Genomic DNA, 18,094 nt, shown 5'->3' with positions numbered 1-18,094 from the left:
TTCAAGTTTATTTTGACTTCACAAAGTAGCTTACGGTACTTGAATAGAGCTCTTCTGTGAAATTTAAGACAAAAGTAGCGTTAGCTTACTCTTCATCGACTGGTAGCTCCGCTCTTTAAGCATATTGTAGCGATAGCGCGCTACTTTCAACGTAGCGGATGCCTACCTCTGAACCCGCAATGACATAATATCGAAGATTCGACGGAAATATTGCTCTCCATTCAGCGGCACTTAGTTGATAGAATAATTCCCGGGCAAAAACACTTCAACACAAGCGGAACTTTATTCTGTCAATCTCGGTGACCGGGCCTGCGACAGTGGTTCAAAGCCTCTACAAGTTTGCGAATATGCTAGAATTCAGCTCTCAAAGAAGCTTTCAAGTCCGAGGATAACGATCAAATCTATTTGAGTTTCTGCAAGCAATGCGTATGGGATATTGGTTACAGCTTAATGTGACTATGTGAGCCTAGGCTAATAAAAATATAGTAACTTAGGCTAAAGTAAAATATCATTGGTTCACTCAGTCATTCACCAAACAGCAACCGAAAGAAAGTGGCACATGCTGACTTTGTGAACACAAAAAACCTCCAAACCAACGCTAGTTCGGCTCTCTTGTGCGCTTGACCAACCCACATTGAGAACGGTCGTCGGACAACTCGGCATGCGACAACTCATCAATTACATTTCTGCTGCTACCAAGTCAGCAAATGAGATTTACGTGCTCACGTCAGACCTGCTTGGTCATCGCTTGTCAAACTTATTCTGCTGACTTGTGACATGCCAAGTTTCGGCTTGCTCAAACATTACTTTCTCAGTTTTATCATTTACCGACTTCACCCGCTTGCTCAAATTAATGTTGTCAGCTCAGTTGTCACTTGCTGAGTTGTCGCTTGCTCGTTTACAACTGCCGACTTGTAGGAGATTCATTGAGGACATCTCTCCATTTAGCGGCACCGAGTGGTTGAAATATTCACCGACATCAACATTCAGAAGTTCAGCAGCAAGCGGCATCTTCATCTTGACGAAGTCTGCGTTACCTAGGCCTACCATATTTTCATCACCCAAAAAGAGGACATATTTAGATTTTTACGTTCAAACAATTTTTACATCTTCTTATATGATTATGGCAGTGTTGTACGCGTCAATGAATTAAATTGACGGCGTTAGCGTCAGCGCGAATTGCCGAAAAACTTCACGGCGTAAAGTAGGGGAGACCGGGGCTAGTTGTAACATTTTTTGAATTATTTATTATATGTCTAAAAACAAGTCTGAGCGAATTTTTTGGAGATTAGTTGTATAGGTAGACTATTTAAGCATATTATTTCACCTAAAGCCCTGTGATATGTAGGCTATTAAGGATTTTGAGAAAATTGGCCTAGAAAAACTTTAATCGGGCGTTACAACTTGCCCCGGATCTGAGGCAAGTTGTAATACAGGCAGAGGCAAGTTGTAACAGAATATTTTTGCTGCTAATAAATAGCAAACACTTTACTGAACATTCACTTTTGCTCAAGAAAGGTTTATTCACTCCTCAAGGCCAGAAAATGTTCACCAGAAGGTACACACTGAAGCAAAACTGCACACGATATAATAGGCATTTCAAAAATTCAGATTTTTCCTTTACTCCTCATAAAGGTGACAATAATACTTTGGCAATCCCTCGGTACATTGAGAATGCGACCAACCATGGCACTTTTCACACCTGACCCAGTTTTCTCCCGGTCTACTGTTCGAATACGCTCAAAAGACATGGGCCTACAGGTGTTCAATGTTTTTTCTTACAATCAGTAAGCTATCTTAGGTAGGCTAGTTAAATGTCTGTACAAAGTCACATGGCATATGTTGTAATCTTTTGCAATTTTTCAAATAGACTCATTTCCAGTGATGGCTTCCTCAGCAGCACGTTTTAATACAGCAGGTGGAATCTTCCCACGTTCATTTTTTCTTTTATAATTAGGCATAATTGTAACAGTTACCAAGTAATCTAGCTCATTTACTGCCAAAGAACATAACACAGCTATTGTTACATCTTGCCCCAATAGCAGTTAGCCATAAACTGTTTGATATTTCACCAATAAAATGCCACATATTTTTGGTCACCTGTAATTTTTTAAATACCTAAGTAAATGGTTATATAAAAAAAAAAGACCAGCCCTCTAGCTTACTTTTTCTTGTAGTAACTACAAGTTTATTTTTCTAAAATTTTACTTTCAGTAGGCAAAAAATGCTTTTCGTTATAACTCAACTGTACGGAGAGATATTGAAACGAGGGTTTCTCTGTAACTTAGCTACAATACACTTGATAGAGGGCGCAATAGAGAAATACATTTTTCTGTTTAGTTGGGGAGAAAATGATAGTGTTACAACTTACCCCTGTTACTTTTAGCCCCGGTGTCCCCTACTGCGTCAGCTCTTAAAGAAATTGACAGCGTCAGCGCTAATTTCTAGCGCTATTTTAGCCAGGGTCTCACAAAACAGAAGTATTTCAACTAAGTTTAGGCTCACAATAGCTATAAGTAAAGAGCAGGTAGCCTATTCTGTTTTGAGACTGTATTGTAATTGGCTGCTTAGCCTATTAGTTATTTTCTTGTAGAAACACAAGCATTTCAAAATGTTTGTCCGACAATCGGATGCGTTTGGGACGCATAATGTCTTTTCCAAGTGAAAACATGCGTTCCACAGCAGCGCTAGATGGTATTGGTGTGTTGTATTTTAAAAACAAGCCTTGAAAACGTTTACTCGAAAAGGTATCACTGTTCCAAGCGTGCTGTGATGGTGTAGCATATATAAATCTTTTAACGAGGTCCACTGCACCAACATCACTCTTTTCAGGGGCATAGAGCTCTTGAAATAAAGTATCTTCAACCTTCGACATTCATTGATTTTCGCTTTCTCTCTCTGATCCATCGTTTTCGATACTGCTCACGATATGAGTGATCACCATTTGGCGAACTTCTTCCGCTTGTATTTTCAAGGAGCCATTCCAAACAACGCGAAAGTCGGTAATTCGGATGAGTCGCGCTGGCCAGAATACATTGTGAAACTCTCATTGTGAAACAAGATTTTCCATGAACACAAAAAATGACGCATAGCGCGTGAAGCTTAAAATCGGCAAAATAGTTGACAGCGCTATCACTTCCGTCAACTAAAATATAAATTGACGGCGCTAGCCTCAGTGTCAACGTACAACACTGGATTACGGTATGGGCCTATGTAGCAAAAGTGACAAATAAAAAACATAACATATTTATTTGTCAGATTCAGTCAATAAACATTTTGCTGTTGATTTGATTTTCTGCACAGAAAACATGCGTTTTACATAATTTGCATTTTGAGCCATAGCTTATTGCAGATGAAGAATTGCTCGATTTTTAATAGTTCATTAAAAAAATCTATAGTTCTGCAATATTTGAACTATTCTGTCCATTTTCTAATGTGCCATCATTGCTGAAAAGTGTAGGCTAAGATAGCATAAGCAATAAGCATCCAATCAAAGGATGTGAACTCGGAAAATGAAACTAGTGGTCTATTCATCCAAATACGCAACACAAGAGTCGAACAATAGAAATACATCTGACATGGTCATCGAGTAACATTGCCTTCGTTTGCCACAGAAATAAATGCATCCACCATATCCACAACAAGCAATGTATTGTCAACCTCAAAGTCAATAAACACTTCTTAAACAAGGATGGCCTACTTCTGCCACAGCTCACAGAAAACATACTTTTCCTTTTTGGTATCGTTGCTTAGCCTTATTTAGCTTTCGCCAAGGTCACATAAAAATAAAACTTTGTTGAAAATGATAGCATCAACAAAAACATTTGAGCATTTTCAAGTGTCCACGGAGGACAATTTATTTTTTATGAAAAAAGAGGACATATGGTAGCCCTAGCGTTACCGGTTTAAATTCTATACAATTATGCAAACCTACCAGGGTTAAGTCAAAGGCTTTCTCTGTCAAAGTATAAAAATTCCCAGAGCAACAACTTTCTAACCACTAGCAAACCACTAGCATTCGGAATCTAAATTTGTTCGAGGGCCGCACTATAGATATTATAGCCCAAGCCAAAACATAAAATTTTAAATGGTCAAAACACAAGCTTTTATATAATTTTAAAGAGACAAAAAAGATGGAGATTTTGTACATTAGCTACATGAAAGATATACAAAACGTTTCTCAATTATTTGTTTAAATACAATTACAACCAGTGGCGCGGGAACTATTTTTTTTCTATAGGGGGGGGGGCTGAGGCTACCGTACTGTTGTAAGCTTCTGGGAGGCTTCGCCCCCCAGACCCCCTTTTGTGGGGGTATATTTTAATCTGGTGCTTGGCATTTGGTCCCCTTGCTTGTCAAAACCGAACACATTGTAATTTGTACAAAATGAAGAACGGCAACAACAAAGCAGCTGTGCAGGAAAATAAAATTAAAACGAACAAATTAGAAAGTGATACTGATAACTTATGAAAACACATTTTGTGGAAATGAGTTCTCACACGCTTCCGAAGATACATTTTCGCTCAGATGTTTTCTCTATGAACTGTGTCATGGGTTCTTTGACATCAACAGTGTCCAAAATGTTTTGGTGGACATGCATCAACGCAAGATGAGTAGCCTAAGTCTTTTTTGTGTCATTGAGCTTCTCAACCACGTTTTCAGGCGTCTTAGAGCAGAAAAAGAACGTTCTGACGATGCAGTTGAAACCGGAAGGCAAAGCTCCACGAATTTTCGCGTTTTTTTGAAAAGATCTAGTATTTGAGGGTTTAGTTGTGATAGTAGCCTATCTCAGCAACCTTTTGAACGGAGTTTGCGGTTTTTCCACTTACAATATTGCTGAGCAAGATAAGTTCCGTTTTTAGGCGATCTTTTTCTGATGGCATCGGGTAAGCTGATCTCAGTATCAGATCGTTCCTCACCGTTTGCACAGCTCAGAAGGGCCTTCTCTCTGTTGGCTGCTGTAAGCAGACCCGCCGGTTCGAATTTTCGATCAACTTCATCTTGAACCAAATCAAGGGCTTCGATGTATTGCCGTTTCCATGCTCCTTCTCCCGTAGACGACATTTCCGATTCCTCTGTGTTTCGAAATTTTGCTGAAGTTTTGCTCACTCGGGGATGCTTTGGCGTCTTTAATTTATTGGCAGACGCAAAGACATTTGCTGCTTCCATAAGCTTGGAGATGGATTCATCTTTTCGGAGATTTTTGATCCGTTCGAGGAGAATGGTGATTGATTCCAAAGCTGAAAAAGCAGAAATCTTGTTTTGGAGCTGTCTTGCCACGGCTTTTGAAGGCTGAAAAACTTCACCGCTGCAGAAGTGCAGATAGATAGATGTTTATTAGCTGCTGCGAAAAAAGATGCATAACAAGTCAAAACACAATGTAGCCTACATAGCAAAACTGTTGAAATGATTACAATTAAAAAAAAAAGAAAATGATGAAAGCATCACAACAGCGGAGGCTGCGAAGTGACCATTCACGGTCTTCAAGTCAAGCAGCCACCCCTTAACTCATCAATGATAACTTGATTATAATTGGCTAGTTGAGAAAAAGACATAGCCTAATAATAAATAAATAACAGTGAAGCTGTCCAAGACGATATGAAATTAAAAAAAAAATCAAGTAGGCCAACGTAGCCTGTGTTACATTTGCAAGTCAGATTAGTAATTTAGCGTTTGCCTAATATGTGTCAATAATTTTCTTTTTGTACATTCTTTTAAAAGTTGTGAAGGAGGATTTGCGAATTTCATCTGGTATGTTATACCAAATTTTTGCGCCAGAGAATTTTATTGAGCGTTGTAGTTTTGTGGTTGTAGGCTATATCGATAATAATAGTAGGCTAATCTAGGTTGGTCGAGTTTCGAGTAGTAAAGTGGTGAGTTTCGTTGCATTTTTTAAAGTAATAATCATTTGCAGGTAATAATCGCAAATAAAGCCACTTCGTGCGTGCTTGTTTTACCAAGCAGAATATCTTTGCACGTGCGTCTCCTCTCATTGCACTATCTTCTGTCATGTCGGTCAGACATGACAAAGCAATATCATGTATTATTGTAATGTTCAGAAGTACAGCGTGAAATGTAAATATTGCAGAATGATGTCCAATAGAGGATGGAGCGCCATGTTAGTAGGGAGGGTGGCTAGTACCGCTACTCCGAGGTTTAGCTCCCTGTGATTGACGGCTCTTTATTGCGAATGATGAGCGCGACTACAAGTAACAGGAACTCGATTCATCGTAGCAATTATTGTGGTCACAGCGGTAAACCATAATCTCTTCGTGGGAAAATTGTAACATAAGATTTCCGGATCCGTTCGTCTGTATGCAATGACCGAAAGAAACACTCTTTTGAAACGTATATTCAAAAAGTGTATTTCTGTAAAATTAGCCCGCGGCTATCGAAAATGGGGTGCAACGCGATACACCACTAAAAACTTGTCACTACAATCCAAACTACTTAGATAAAAGACGGAAATTTCGTTCAGCTAGCAAGCACTAAGCAAAACAGTTAAATATGCGACCAACTTTCAAGCTACAATTTTACGAATGAGAGAATAATTTGCAATATTTCAAATCGCACGTAAGCAACTAAGCATCTTATGTGACGTAATAATGATAAGCAATGATAAACTATTCAAGCACCTGTTTCAAGTTTGGCTAACACCTGTTCAAGTCTAGCTCACACCTGCTCAAGTTTGGCTTACACTTGTTCAAGTAATTATAAAGATTTAACGATGATGTAATGGTATGCTGCAGCTGCAAATTTTTTACAGGTCTTGCAAACGATTCTGCAATCTGCTCATTTTTAGCAATAGTCCATTACGTCAGACGCCAAGATTCAGTAGACCTGAACGGTTTTATATGACGTTTGATATGAAAATTGTTCGTAACATATTGTTCAAATAATTTTCTGAAAATATGTTATGTATAGCCTACCTTAAATTGTCAGAATTTTCTAGCGGGGGCTGAAGCAATTGTTGAAAATTCCAAGGGGGGCTGAATTAGCTCTAGGGGGGGATGCAGCCCCTTGGGCACCCCTACTTCCGCGCTCCTGATTACAACCCACATCAACATCACACGTTGCCAGGCGCACTTTGAGCGAATTAACATAATCAGAAAAACTGTCGCAATCGTCGCTCCTCTCTTACCAAGACTTGGTAAGAAACGAGAAACAAGAAACGAAAAAGAAAGTCTGGCGATGCGACAGGCCGAAGTCAACAATTTCTATTGTGACGTAATCGGCTGTTTTGAAGTTTTGACACGAAAGCCATGCAAGATAGCTGAGTACACAAATGACACGATATAACCCTATTGCTGAGGTGACTAACTCTATTGCTGAAGCTGTACATCATTAAAGAACATAATGTGGCTGGAGGAACAAACCACTACAGTGCGATAAAAAAGACTATAATTTATCTTTATCAAGATGAAATATATGGATAAAAAGTTTAATAAAGTCATCGTAGTAGGCTACCATTTTTGGTAAAGAGGTCACTTTCTTCAACCACAGACATATACAACCAAGCAACCACACGGCATTTAACATATTTTCATTGTAGATATGATAAGCAGTTATTTTTTTTACTTGATAAGGGCTAACGTGTGTATGGCCGAAAACGTTTGTAGCTTATAGTTTATGTAATGGATTATGTTAAATGCCGTGTGGTTGCTTGGTTGTATATGTCTGTCATTGTAGTAGGCCTACCCAGTGACGATCAGTGAGGGAAAGTAAAGAAAGCAGTGCTTACCTGAGCGAAAACTAAGCTTATGCAAAATATAATAACTGAATTCTAGGTTTAACTTCTTATTATTTTTATCACGTCTATTTTAACTTGAAAATTATTGTATTCGTGACTAGAATTACTCGTAACGCTTGTGAGTAGTTTAAGTCCTCACCAAACCGCATGTCTTGCCTATAAATGCCAATTAACGCAAACGCTTCTGTCAGAAACAACCACTGAAGCTCCAGGGAAGCAACTATCAAAGTTGCTTTCCCAGGTTCAAAAATGTCAAAAAACGCCTTCGTTTTATCCAATCTTCACTCGTTTTGCAAAACGTCACCAGCTGCTTAGCCAATCAGATGTAGGCTATTATGGTTATGGTATGGTAGAGTTGCTTACCCAGTGATGTCAATGCGTACATTCGCTAGAGCGGCTAGACTAACTCGTCAGAATGGTCTCTCGTCACGGTACACAGCACAGCATCATAATGCCAAAAAGCTTGTTGCTGTTTTTTGGTGTCTCCTCGCCATGTAGCCTACTTTAGCCTACTAGCTTTCATAGTCATGCCTTTGCCCTTTTTACAGCGTTGATATAACGTTACTTCGCCAATAAACGTTCAGGTGCGGATGCAATATTTAGTTCGTTAAGCTTCTATACGCAGGAGGCAAACTTATCCAGCTTTTTGTACAAATTGCTTGCGGTTGTAATGTTTAGGCCTAAGTGTTAGTTTTTGTAGTGTAGGCCTAACTGAGTATCTGAAAATGAACATTCATGACGAATTAAACATTTAGACAACTATTATTCCATGTCAAACACAGGATTTTGGTCCTGCAACGTTAAAATTAAGATTGTTCATGACTTTTAAACATTAAATGGATGTATGATCACGACATAGGCGAAGCACAATTTGACAGATTTTTATTTTTGATTTGTTTTGGAAATGCTCTCAGAGCGCACCAAATTGGAAGTGTTTTTCAAAAATTTCTGGGGAGGCCCCACAGACCCCCCGGTGGAAGTGTTGCCTTCGGCAACACGCCTTCGGGCTTCGCCCGACGGTTACGCTACGCCCTTCGTGCCTACTACCTTGCTGCAGCATATTTCCAAGTTGCTTTCCCAACGGTTTAAGCCACCGAACGTCACTGGACTAGTACCAGTAATTAAAATTTTTAGGCAATTATTATTATATTTTTTTATATAACTGGTTTTGGCTTTCGCGCGCCGCACAAAAATTGTCTCGGGCTGCATGCGGCACGCGGGCCGTAGTTTGCCCACCTTTGATCTAGTGCATTTCTAGTGGTTTAATCTTTTTACTGAATGTCAGAGGCAATTTGACCTTTTTTAACATTTTTAATTTGGTATATTTTCATTTGTAAACTTAGACCCAGCGTTCTTCCTGCATAGCCCACCGCAAGTATGCAACTGGAGTAGTTTGCAAATGGTTTTATTAGAAAACTTTTGTTGAAAATAGTTTTATTAGAAAATCATACTGACTTTGCTGTTTTAAAAGTGAAATCTTTTTCTTTTTAATCACAATTTTATCAAAAAGTCATGTGTGATCTCATTGCAAAGAAAGTTAGAAACATTTGCTGTAAGTGTGGTTTGTAGCCTACTTATGACCATAAGGCAAACATGTTGTTTACTTTTTTATGACTCAGCACTATTTCAGGAGCTTCTGTCCTCTTATCTGCTTTCAAAGAGAAAGTCTTTTAGGAAGTAGAAATGGGCAATAACATCTCAGCCTTGATTTAACTTGTAGCCTACTCTCCTGCCACAATTTTCAAAATAGCCTAATAACGATCAAAGATTATATTTAGACTTACATGAAGTATTTTTCATTTTTGCAAGAACAATTTTCACAGAACTGAAGTAATCCAGTTTTGCATGAAGATCAAAACTTGTGTTTTTTCTAACGATGGCGCACAGTAGATATATAAGTAAGTGAAACTCATATTTATGTTTAAGGTACCGTAATGCAGATATTGGTGGTATGTAAGCGATGTGACATAATAGTTTTATTGAAACATATCAATCAATTGCTTGGTAGGCTATTACTGAGTACTACTAGTTTCCAGGTATTTCTATTTTGTGTGTTCATACCTTGGTGAAAATGTCATTAAATAGAGATAATTTTTGTGAAGGATCAAAGAAAAATTTCCATGGGAGAAAAAAGTGTCTTAAACGAGGAATGAAATCAATGCTTGGACCTGCACCAGAATGTAAATTTGGTCCAAAAGCGGTTACCCAACCAGACTTAACAAGGGATTATGTTCTGGACCCAGAAAATCAAAAACTAACTTGGTCTCGTCCACCAGAGAGTGTACTAATCATCAAGAAACTTGGTACCGAAACTAATGCTGTATTTAAATCAATGATATATTGGTTTATAACAGTGAAGAATTTTCAAGTTTATGTTGAGCCAAATATTTTATCTAATAAAGCTTTCAAGTCAGATGACGAATTTCAAGCTATCTGTAACAATCAACTAAAGGTTTACCAAAAAGAATCAAACTCTTTACTTGTTGCACCACTTGTAGATTTAATAATTGCAATTGGAGGAGATGGAACTTTATTGCATACAGCATCTCTCTTTCAAGGTAGCATGCCTCCTGTTATTGCATTTCGGGCAGGCTCCCTTGGCTTTTTAACTGGTCATGAATTGAGCAATTACAAAGACTCTATCAATATGGTGTTAGATGGCGAAGCAATACTGATGCTACGAAGTCGGTTGCATTGCAAAGTTGAAAGGTTAGTGCAATTTTGTCTTTATGATTTCTTGTTGTGTTTGCTTGTGAACTCTCCAGATAATTTGTCGTTATAATTGAATGTTTGCTTACTTTTTACAAGAAACTGATGCATTGGACTTTTGTATAATACATGCCATGCTTCACAAATAATTTATGTTACGTGTTACGAGTAGCGTAATGTGAAATGAATATGTACCAATGTGTCTTAATTTTTAAAACTTGAAAAATATTTTGAAACAACAAGTTTACAGGATTACATTTGAGGCTGTTGGCCTCCTAAATGAAATGCAATAATGTTAATAATGCAATTAATGCAATAATGCAATTAATGCAATAATGCAATTAATGCAATAATGCAATTAATACTCTTGATTGTTATAAAAACTCTTAACACTAGAACAACCAATTTTGAACTGTTGTTGTTTTTACACTTAAAATGGGATTTCAATAGTTGACTATATTTGTATCTTTTAAAGGAATGCCAAGTCTTCAGCTTCCACAAAGATCGTCAATGGTATAAATGGAAATCTGTTGGAGGATTCATACATGAAAAGCTCTTCTAATAAAATTGCAGATCATGAAGAAGAACCAGAATGTCTTGTGCTAAATGAAGTTGTAGTGAATCGTGGAGGAAGCCAGCATTTATGCAATGTTGATTTGTTTTTAGAGGGACGTCGTATAACCTCAGTCCAAGGTGATGGTTTAATCATTTCGACACCAACAGGAAGCACAGCTTATGCTGTAGCTGCCGGGGCCTCCATGGTTCATCCAGATGTCCCATCAATCATGATTACTCCTATATGTCCTCACTCCCTGTCTTTTCGACCCATAATAGTACCCTCAGGTGCTGAACTAAAATTTACAGTTTCAGAAGATTCACGTGGAACTGCCAGAGTTTCTTTTGATGGCTGCTGCCCGACTGAGATAAGGCCAGGGGATTTTGTGACTGTCCGTACTTCTGTTCATCCTGCTCCATGCGTCTGCAAAACCAACCCATTTGATGATTGGTTTGACTCTTTAAGTGAGTGCCTGCAGTGGAATGTACGACAGAGCCAAAAAAAGCTAGACACAAATGATATAAACAATAACTGACTGCTCTTGCAAAAAATAGTCTTAAAATATATACCTATGCTTGAAGATGGACTAATCAAACAAACGTGAAAGGCATGAACTTTCTGGATGAACATTTGAACAACTTGTGTGATGTTGATGCAACCCAGACAGCAAATCAGTCGTTTTTACATCAATTGACTCAACGTCTGCAGACGTTGTAAAACACGACTGCTTTGGTGTCTGTACACTGTACAGTATCAAATGTATAAAAGAACTCCTTTTATGAAGGCACTTAAGTTTTACTCACCGTACTAGTGAAAGTTCTGTTATATTAAAACAGCTATATAAGGTGTGCACGGACTGCGGGCATTAGGGTGTTTCAAAATTTCACCACTTTTAAATTTCAAAACGAGTACCTTTTTTTCTGATGGAGTTTTGGCCGTTGATTACGAATCTGACATTATTTTTTCATTATAACGTCATCTTGAGGGTGCCCCACGCGATTTTTCACGATTTTTCGCGTTTTTTTAATATCTCGAAAACTACTTGGGCTAGACGTATGAAATTTGTATCAAATGATGCAGAATATACGATTTCCTATCTATACTTACCAGAGTTTAAAGTCGTATCTGCTTCAGAAAAAAAGTAATTTGAGAAAAACACTTTTTTATTGTTTTTATATCCATATCTATAATCTTCGAGCTATATGACAATTACAATTGTGACGTCATTTGCAGGATGGGTTCAAATTTAAAAAGCGTTTCTACTTTTAAATTTGATTTTATAATCTGTAGTCGTTCTAAGTCAATATTATACAATACCATATTAAGTAAAATACACCGCAATATTATAAAAAAATATTAGCAACTAAAGAGCCTAGATAGATTGGCCAGGAAAAATCACATGCTAAGAAAATTCCACTGACATAAACAATCGCGAGTAGTATAATCAGGAATAAAAGAGCATACGGTACAGTATATCCCACTCAGCTGTATCTTAACCAAAACAACAAACTATAAACTAACATAACACTAAAATTATTTTCAACGTTCATGATGGTCGTCTGCTAATTACAAAGAAACGCACGGAAGCGAGCATCTGTCTTTCCTGCTTGTGATGGGTTTTCGATAATCCTGTTGTTAATGACACCTTTTAATTTCCCAATCATCCTTTCCGTCGCTCTGTTGTTGTTTTCAATTTTTTTCCAAAATGTCTCCGGAACATCGCAACACATCATACAAGGAGCAGTTTTGCTCTTTGCAGTAAAAAAGTTTCGAAGTCCGGCTTTGCGATCTCGCAGTAAAGTTGCCCTTCGATTTTTGAGATGACATGAGTGAAATATATTTCATTAACATAAAATAAGCATTCCAATGTGTGGATGCCTCGACCATGCCGTTCCATGAAGAAATCGGCCAGACGCTTATTTATACCAGATTTTTTCCCTGTGTTTAATGCAGTAGTATCTGACATAACTGAATATATTTTACTCAAAGTATCCTCACGAATTTGCTCGGTAACACAGTTAAAAATGGTCTGAGAAGTTACCGAAATTCCTTCCAAAAAAGTTTTCACAGCTATAACTTTTTCACACTTGACTCCTGTATCCACAAATTGTCCCAAAAAGATGTACCTGTCCATTTTGTTTATGATTTTTCCATCATAGCATAATTGAATTGCTTTAGCATGTTTCAGCTCTTCCTCACATTGATTTAAAGCTTCAAGTCGACACTGCTCGCGCTTTCGAAGTACAGTTGTTGGCGAAGCAGAAATATTTTTTTCTCCAACAGTTGATCGCTGCAGATCGGATTGTTGGCGAATCGACACTAAACGACGGTCTGCTTTAACACAGTCACTGGTACTGATCGAAAATGAACGTTTTTTAAGGTAAGCTTTTTCTCTTGCAAGATGCTTGGGAGCAGGTTGGTAATCCAGGTCGAAATAGGTTGACGGGTCCCTAACATTATCACTTGTCTGTGCTTCCAAAACATCATCGTTGCTCTCATTAGAATTTATATTTAAATCGAACTGGCGCGGTCTCAACGAATTGAATAAACCTTTAGAATTGGATAGGCCTCCGTTTATTGTAGCTCTTAATTTACTGGATGTGGGGTTCTCAATATCATCTTCCGCCGTGGTGCGTCGCTTGAGCTTGATTACACTCTGCAGCTTGTGTATATTAAACAGTGCATCTTTGGATGAAGATAAAATCATTCTTCTATCGGACCTTTGATCTTTCAGAAACATAATTTCTTTTTCTGGAACTCTGTGGTCAAAACTGCAACTACAAATCAGCTTACCTTTATACGTTTGAAATATATCTGGTATTTCACACCGGCACTTGGTTATATCAAAGAGCTGGTCGAGCCAGCCATCGCTGATTGAAATAAGTTTTAATTTCTTGGCACGTTTTCTTGCCACAGCAAACTTGTGAATAAGTTGCTTCAGTTTTGTATGGATACTTCTCAACTCGATAGCAGGCAAGCTGGCTCTTCTCCACAGTTGAGCTATGTCATTCATAACATATCATTGAATCCTGGAGTTTTCTTCAAAAATTTAGTGTCTGTATCCATTAAAAGCTGCTGAATATAATTCATTCAGGTCTGCTTATACATTCAGGTTTGGTGGCCGTGCTTAACTATATTTATCGATGCATATACCGCAATATTAGATCTTTTCATGCACGTCTTAAACCATTATGGTTTTGCCACCTTTTCCTATTGTTGGTTTTGTTACTGTATTTCTTTTTCACAATATCATTTCTTTTGTATTCTGACAAAAGAAAAAAATAAATTGAATTGAATGCTGCATTTAAAACTGACCAACTAAATTCAAATTGGAAATTGTTTTTATCCCTTAAGACCCGTATTGTCAGCAAACAATTATCATTGTTGATTTACAAACAATTACCATTGTTATTACCAATTACCGAATTGACGTCACAATGTATTGTCATATAGCTCGAAGATTATAGATATGTAATGGATGTAAAAACAATAAAAAAGTGTTTTTCTCAAATTACTTTTTTTCTGAAGCAGATACGACTTTAAACACTCTTAAGTAGAGATAGGAAATCGTATATTCTGCATCATTTGATACAAATTTCATACGTCTAGCCCAAGTAGTTTTCAAGATATTGAAAAAACGCGAAAAATCGCGTGGGGCACCCTCAAGATGACGTCATAATGAAAAAATAATGCCAGATTCGTAATCAGCGGCCAAAACTCCATCAGAAAAAAAGGTACTCGTTTTGAAATTTAAAAGTGGTGAAATTTTGAAACACCCTAGCGGGCATTCATTTGCTAGTGTTTGAACCGTTGTAACCTTTATCACAATCATTTTTGAATAGTGAAATATGTACGCTAATTTGGCGGGAAAATGTTACTTTTATGATTTGATACTTTAGTGCCAATTAATAGCCTATTTTTTTTTTTATTTCACTGCACCTTTTTACAGTAGCCGTACTGAAGTTCTACATATTGAGATAACACAGGAAGGGAGTGAAAAAAAACATGCGATCACCTACCTTCCGCCTCATGAGATGACTACACCAGTACACAATATGTAGCTGCTCACAATAAAAACCTAATGAAATCTTAGAAAAAATAAGGCTTTATAAAGGTTTTTTAACACAGTTAATAACGCACTGCTTAATAAAAATACAGAATCGTTATACACAGCAAACAACGGCCTGCTATTGAGATTGAATAACAAATTGTACATGACAGTAAATTTTAAAGAAAATAACATTTAATTGAGCAATTTTGTTATTGTTTTTTGAAAGAACATGGGGACAAGGATTCGTTTCTGGTGGAACCTTACCCCGTGCCTGTGGCCCTAAGTTCTGTTTTATTTGTTGCCAGAGGTGAACAAGTATTTAGCTTTGAGTTCGTTGCAAGTAACGTGAATATCACATTGTCACCCGAATCGGCTTTGAACTCTTGAAATTGTTAATATTGCCTCCGCTTGTTGATTTTAAATTTGAATCTAGAGTTACAGTCAAATTGTGCAGTTTCATTCACATCCCTATCTGTAATGTGTTTCTACTTCAATCTATGCAATATTCAAGTAGTATGTGGTTTCTTTATTGCTATTCTTTAGGGAACGTTTTGATGCAAATAGTGTGTGTGATTGAGTGTGCATGTAAAAATATTTTTGTACGTTCATAGTAAAGTTGGTAAGCTTAGTGAATTTTTAACTTTTTAAGCATGTTTTTGAAAACTTGTTCATAAATTTCAGTGTATTTTCTGATTGTGTTGGTTGATAAATGGCGTGTTACTTTTGTAGTGTGTAAAATAGTTTTCAACCGTTTTGATTCAAATTGCTGCATTTAATCTGTGGCCCACGCAGGAATTTTCCATAAGGGGTGTTGAAGGGTAAGAAAGTAAGTGGATAGTGAGGTCATAAAGCCCTTGTTTGAGGTTGACCCTCAAATCAACTTTTGCGGACGCGTATGTAAATGATTGTTTTCTTGCTTTTGGCCCGAAAATGTTTGTTGTTAATTCTTTTGGTTTACTGAAACCGCGGGGTGTGATAAACACAAAAGCGCATCTTGGATAGATTCAGCTTTTTTACCCAAAGGATGCTGATTGGGAGTAATTTCATCTTAGAGAGTTGGTCGATGGCAAATCACAGCCCTTGCAAAGAAAAGCTATGCTAGTTTGGAGTAAAATGATGTAATAAAGGTTCATTTAATTTTGCGCTTAAAAAGACACAAGAATATTAAAATCTCGGTAAAGATCTGGCCATTCTTGGTTGCTAATATGGTGTAGGGGCCAGTGGGGTATTCAGATATCGAATAGCGTTTTAGATGGTGTCAGAACCGTGAAATGGATGTTAAGAAAATAGCTGTGTCTGATATTTGAACAGTCCCCAAACAACTGCAGCTATCGGTAACGTTTTCTTTACATTCCTGTTTGGAAGCTGTGCCAGTGCAAGTGATAATCGGTTCGTCGCCGTCTGCGTTTCTGGCTTGTGTTTGTGCACAATAACTATAGAGCCTACTGCAAACTGACTAATTTGCGCAGTTATTAATTTTAAGGCAAGACTTGTGCAAAATTTGCCCATAAGTTTCCCCTCAGCTAATAACTTTTATTTTTGCTGCTTCAAATATTGCTGTGCAATTATTTACTGATGTTACTGAACGTGTGATTGACTTGAGTACCGCTTTAAAGTCATTCTTAATTGTTTTTCTATATGCACTAATTTCTTCATGTTGAATTAAATTTTTTGCTTTATTCTGCAGCAGCAAGACAGCGAGTTGGCAGGTTAATATGAAAGGCCAGGTCATGGTGCGGAATGGCCCGTTTCGGTGAGTCCGATCCTTTAACCTGGGATTTTTTCAATTTTTTTTTTAAATTATCGGGTACCATAGCCTAATTATCATTGCCGTTTTAGGGTTAGGGGTTAGGAGTTAAGGTTAGGGGTTAGAAGTTAGAAACTCACCGAATCAGACTCACCGAATCGGACTCACCGAATAGTAGCAGACCCGTCATGGTGATGCATCGTTCTCGTGCTGTAGTTCACTGACCTTCGAAAATATCACTGCTTTTGGTCATATCGAAGTTTACGACTAATGGTTGAAGATTTAGAATAAGCGAACTGGAGTGCAGGGAACCCAATTGTTGTGTCTACTTTCAGGCACGCAATTAAGTGTCCTGCGTAAAATATACCACATAGCCTACTTCTGAGTAGTAGTCAAACTGACGTATCAGGGCTTAAAATTGTGAAAGCGATGCAATCAGTTTTGCTTCGTACATTTCGTTTGCCGCGTGAAGAAATAGATAATTTAGTCAATGCAACTAACGAATCGTCAGAAGTAAGGCTTAATGGTTGCTAACAAATAGGGCAGTTCAAAGCAAAATTAGGCATCTCCGTCTTGGCTTCATTTTTAGGTAAACATCAATGATTTCCCAATTAGTCATGATTTCAGTTATTTCAACACAACTGTAGATCGTTTTAAATGAAATTTTTGTGGTATTCCCTTTTCACGAAAAATCCCTACGACCAACCTTTCTTTCAAACCAGAATTCTATTTTATTGTTTCTTATTTTAGTTTAGAAAAATCTTCCACCAAGAATTATGGGAGATTCGAATTGTCGTCTATTTGTGGTCGTCATGACGAATACGCAAGTGATGTCACGGTGCTAGCAAATAGCAATTGTAAAAACGGAAGTAAACCACTCCTATCCAGGGCCGTTGATGCGATATCTTGGGCCCGATGCCAATGAGATTTTTTGGCCCTAACTCAAGAAATTTTGCAAGAAAACGCGCTGTATCCAAAGAATACGCGATGGTTTCTTTATGATTTCGGGTCCAAAACCCAGGAAATATTATTCCGGGTCCAAACGTACCCCCTGCTCCTATCCATACTTGCTTTTCTAGGCACATTTTCTTGGTGTCTTTTGGTAGCAAAGTTTGTTAAAGATTGATCGTATCAATATCTTATAGATGGTTAAAATATAGGCCTATGTCTCTATTTCCTTGTTGCTTTTCTTCGTCCCCAGCATAGGTTTTGACTGATCGACAATTCAACTGATCCAACAAAATCTCACAGCAATAACAACACAGAAACGCAGCAGCCTCA

At 37.7% G+C, this 18,094-nt stretch overlaps 1 protein-coding gene across 1 annotated transcript; it reads left to right on the top strand.

The window, feature by feature from the left end:
* The first annotated feature begins 9,484 nt into the window (after nt 1-9,484).
* LOC145764499 (NAD kinase-like) lies at nt 9,485-11,857 on the top strand. Its single transcript, XM_082576114.1, has 3 exons — nt 9,485-9,648; nt 9,853-10,459; nt 10,935-11,857. The coding sequence occupies exons 1-3, from the start codon at nt 9,627-9,629 to the stop codon at nt 11,548-11,550; spliced, it is 1,245 nt and encodes a 414-aa protein (XP_082432240.1). The 5' UTR covers nt 9,485-9,626; the 3' UTR covers nt 11,551-11,857.
* The last annotated feature ends 6,237 nt before the right edge of the window (nt 11,858-18,094 follow it).

This window comes from Aplidium turbinatum, chromosome 2, assembly GCF_918807975.1.
Source record: "Aplidium turbinatum chromosome 2, kaAplTurb1.1, whole genome shotgun sequence".
Classification (NCBI taxonomy): Eukaryota; Metazoa; Chordata; class Ascidiacea; order Aplousobranchia; family Polyclinidae; genus Aplidium; species Aplidium turbinatum.
Note: the sequence above shows the minus strand (reverse complement) of the source record. Positions and strands in the feature narration are given on the sequence as shown.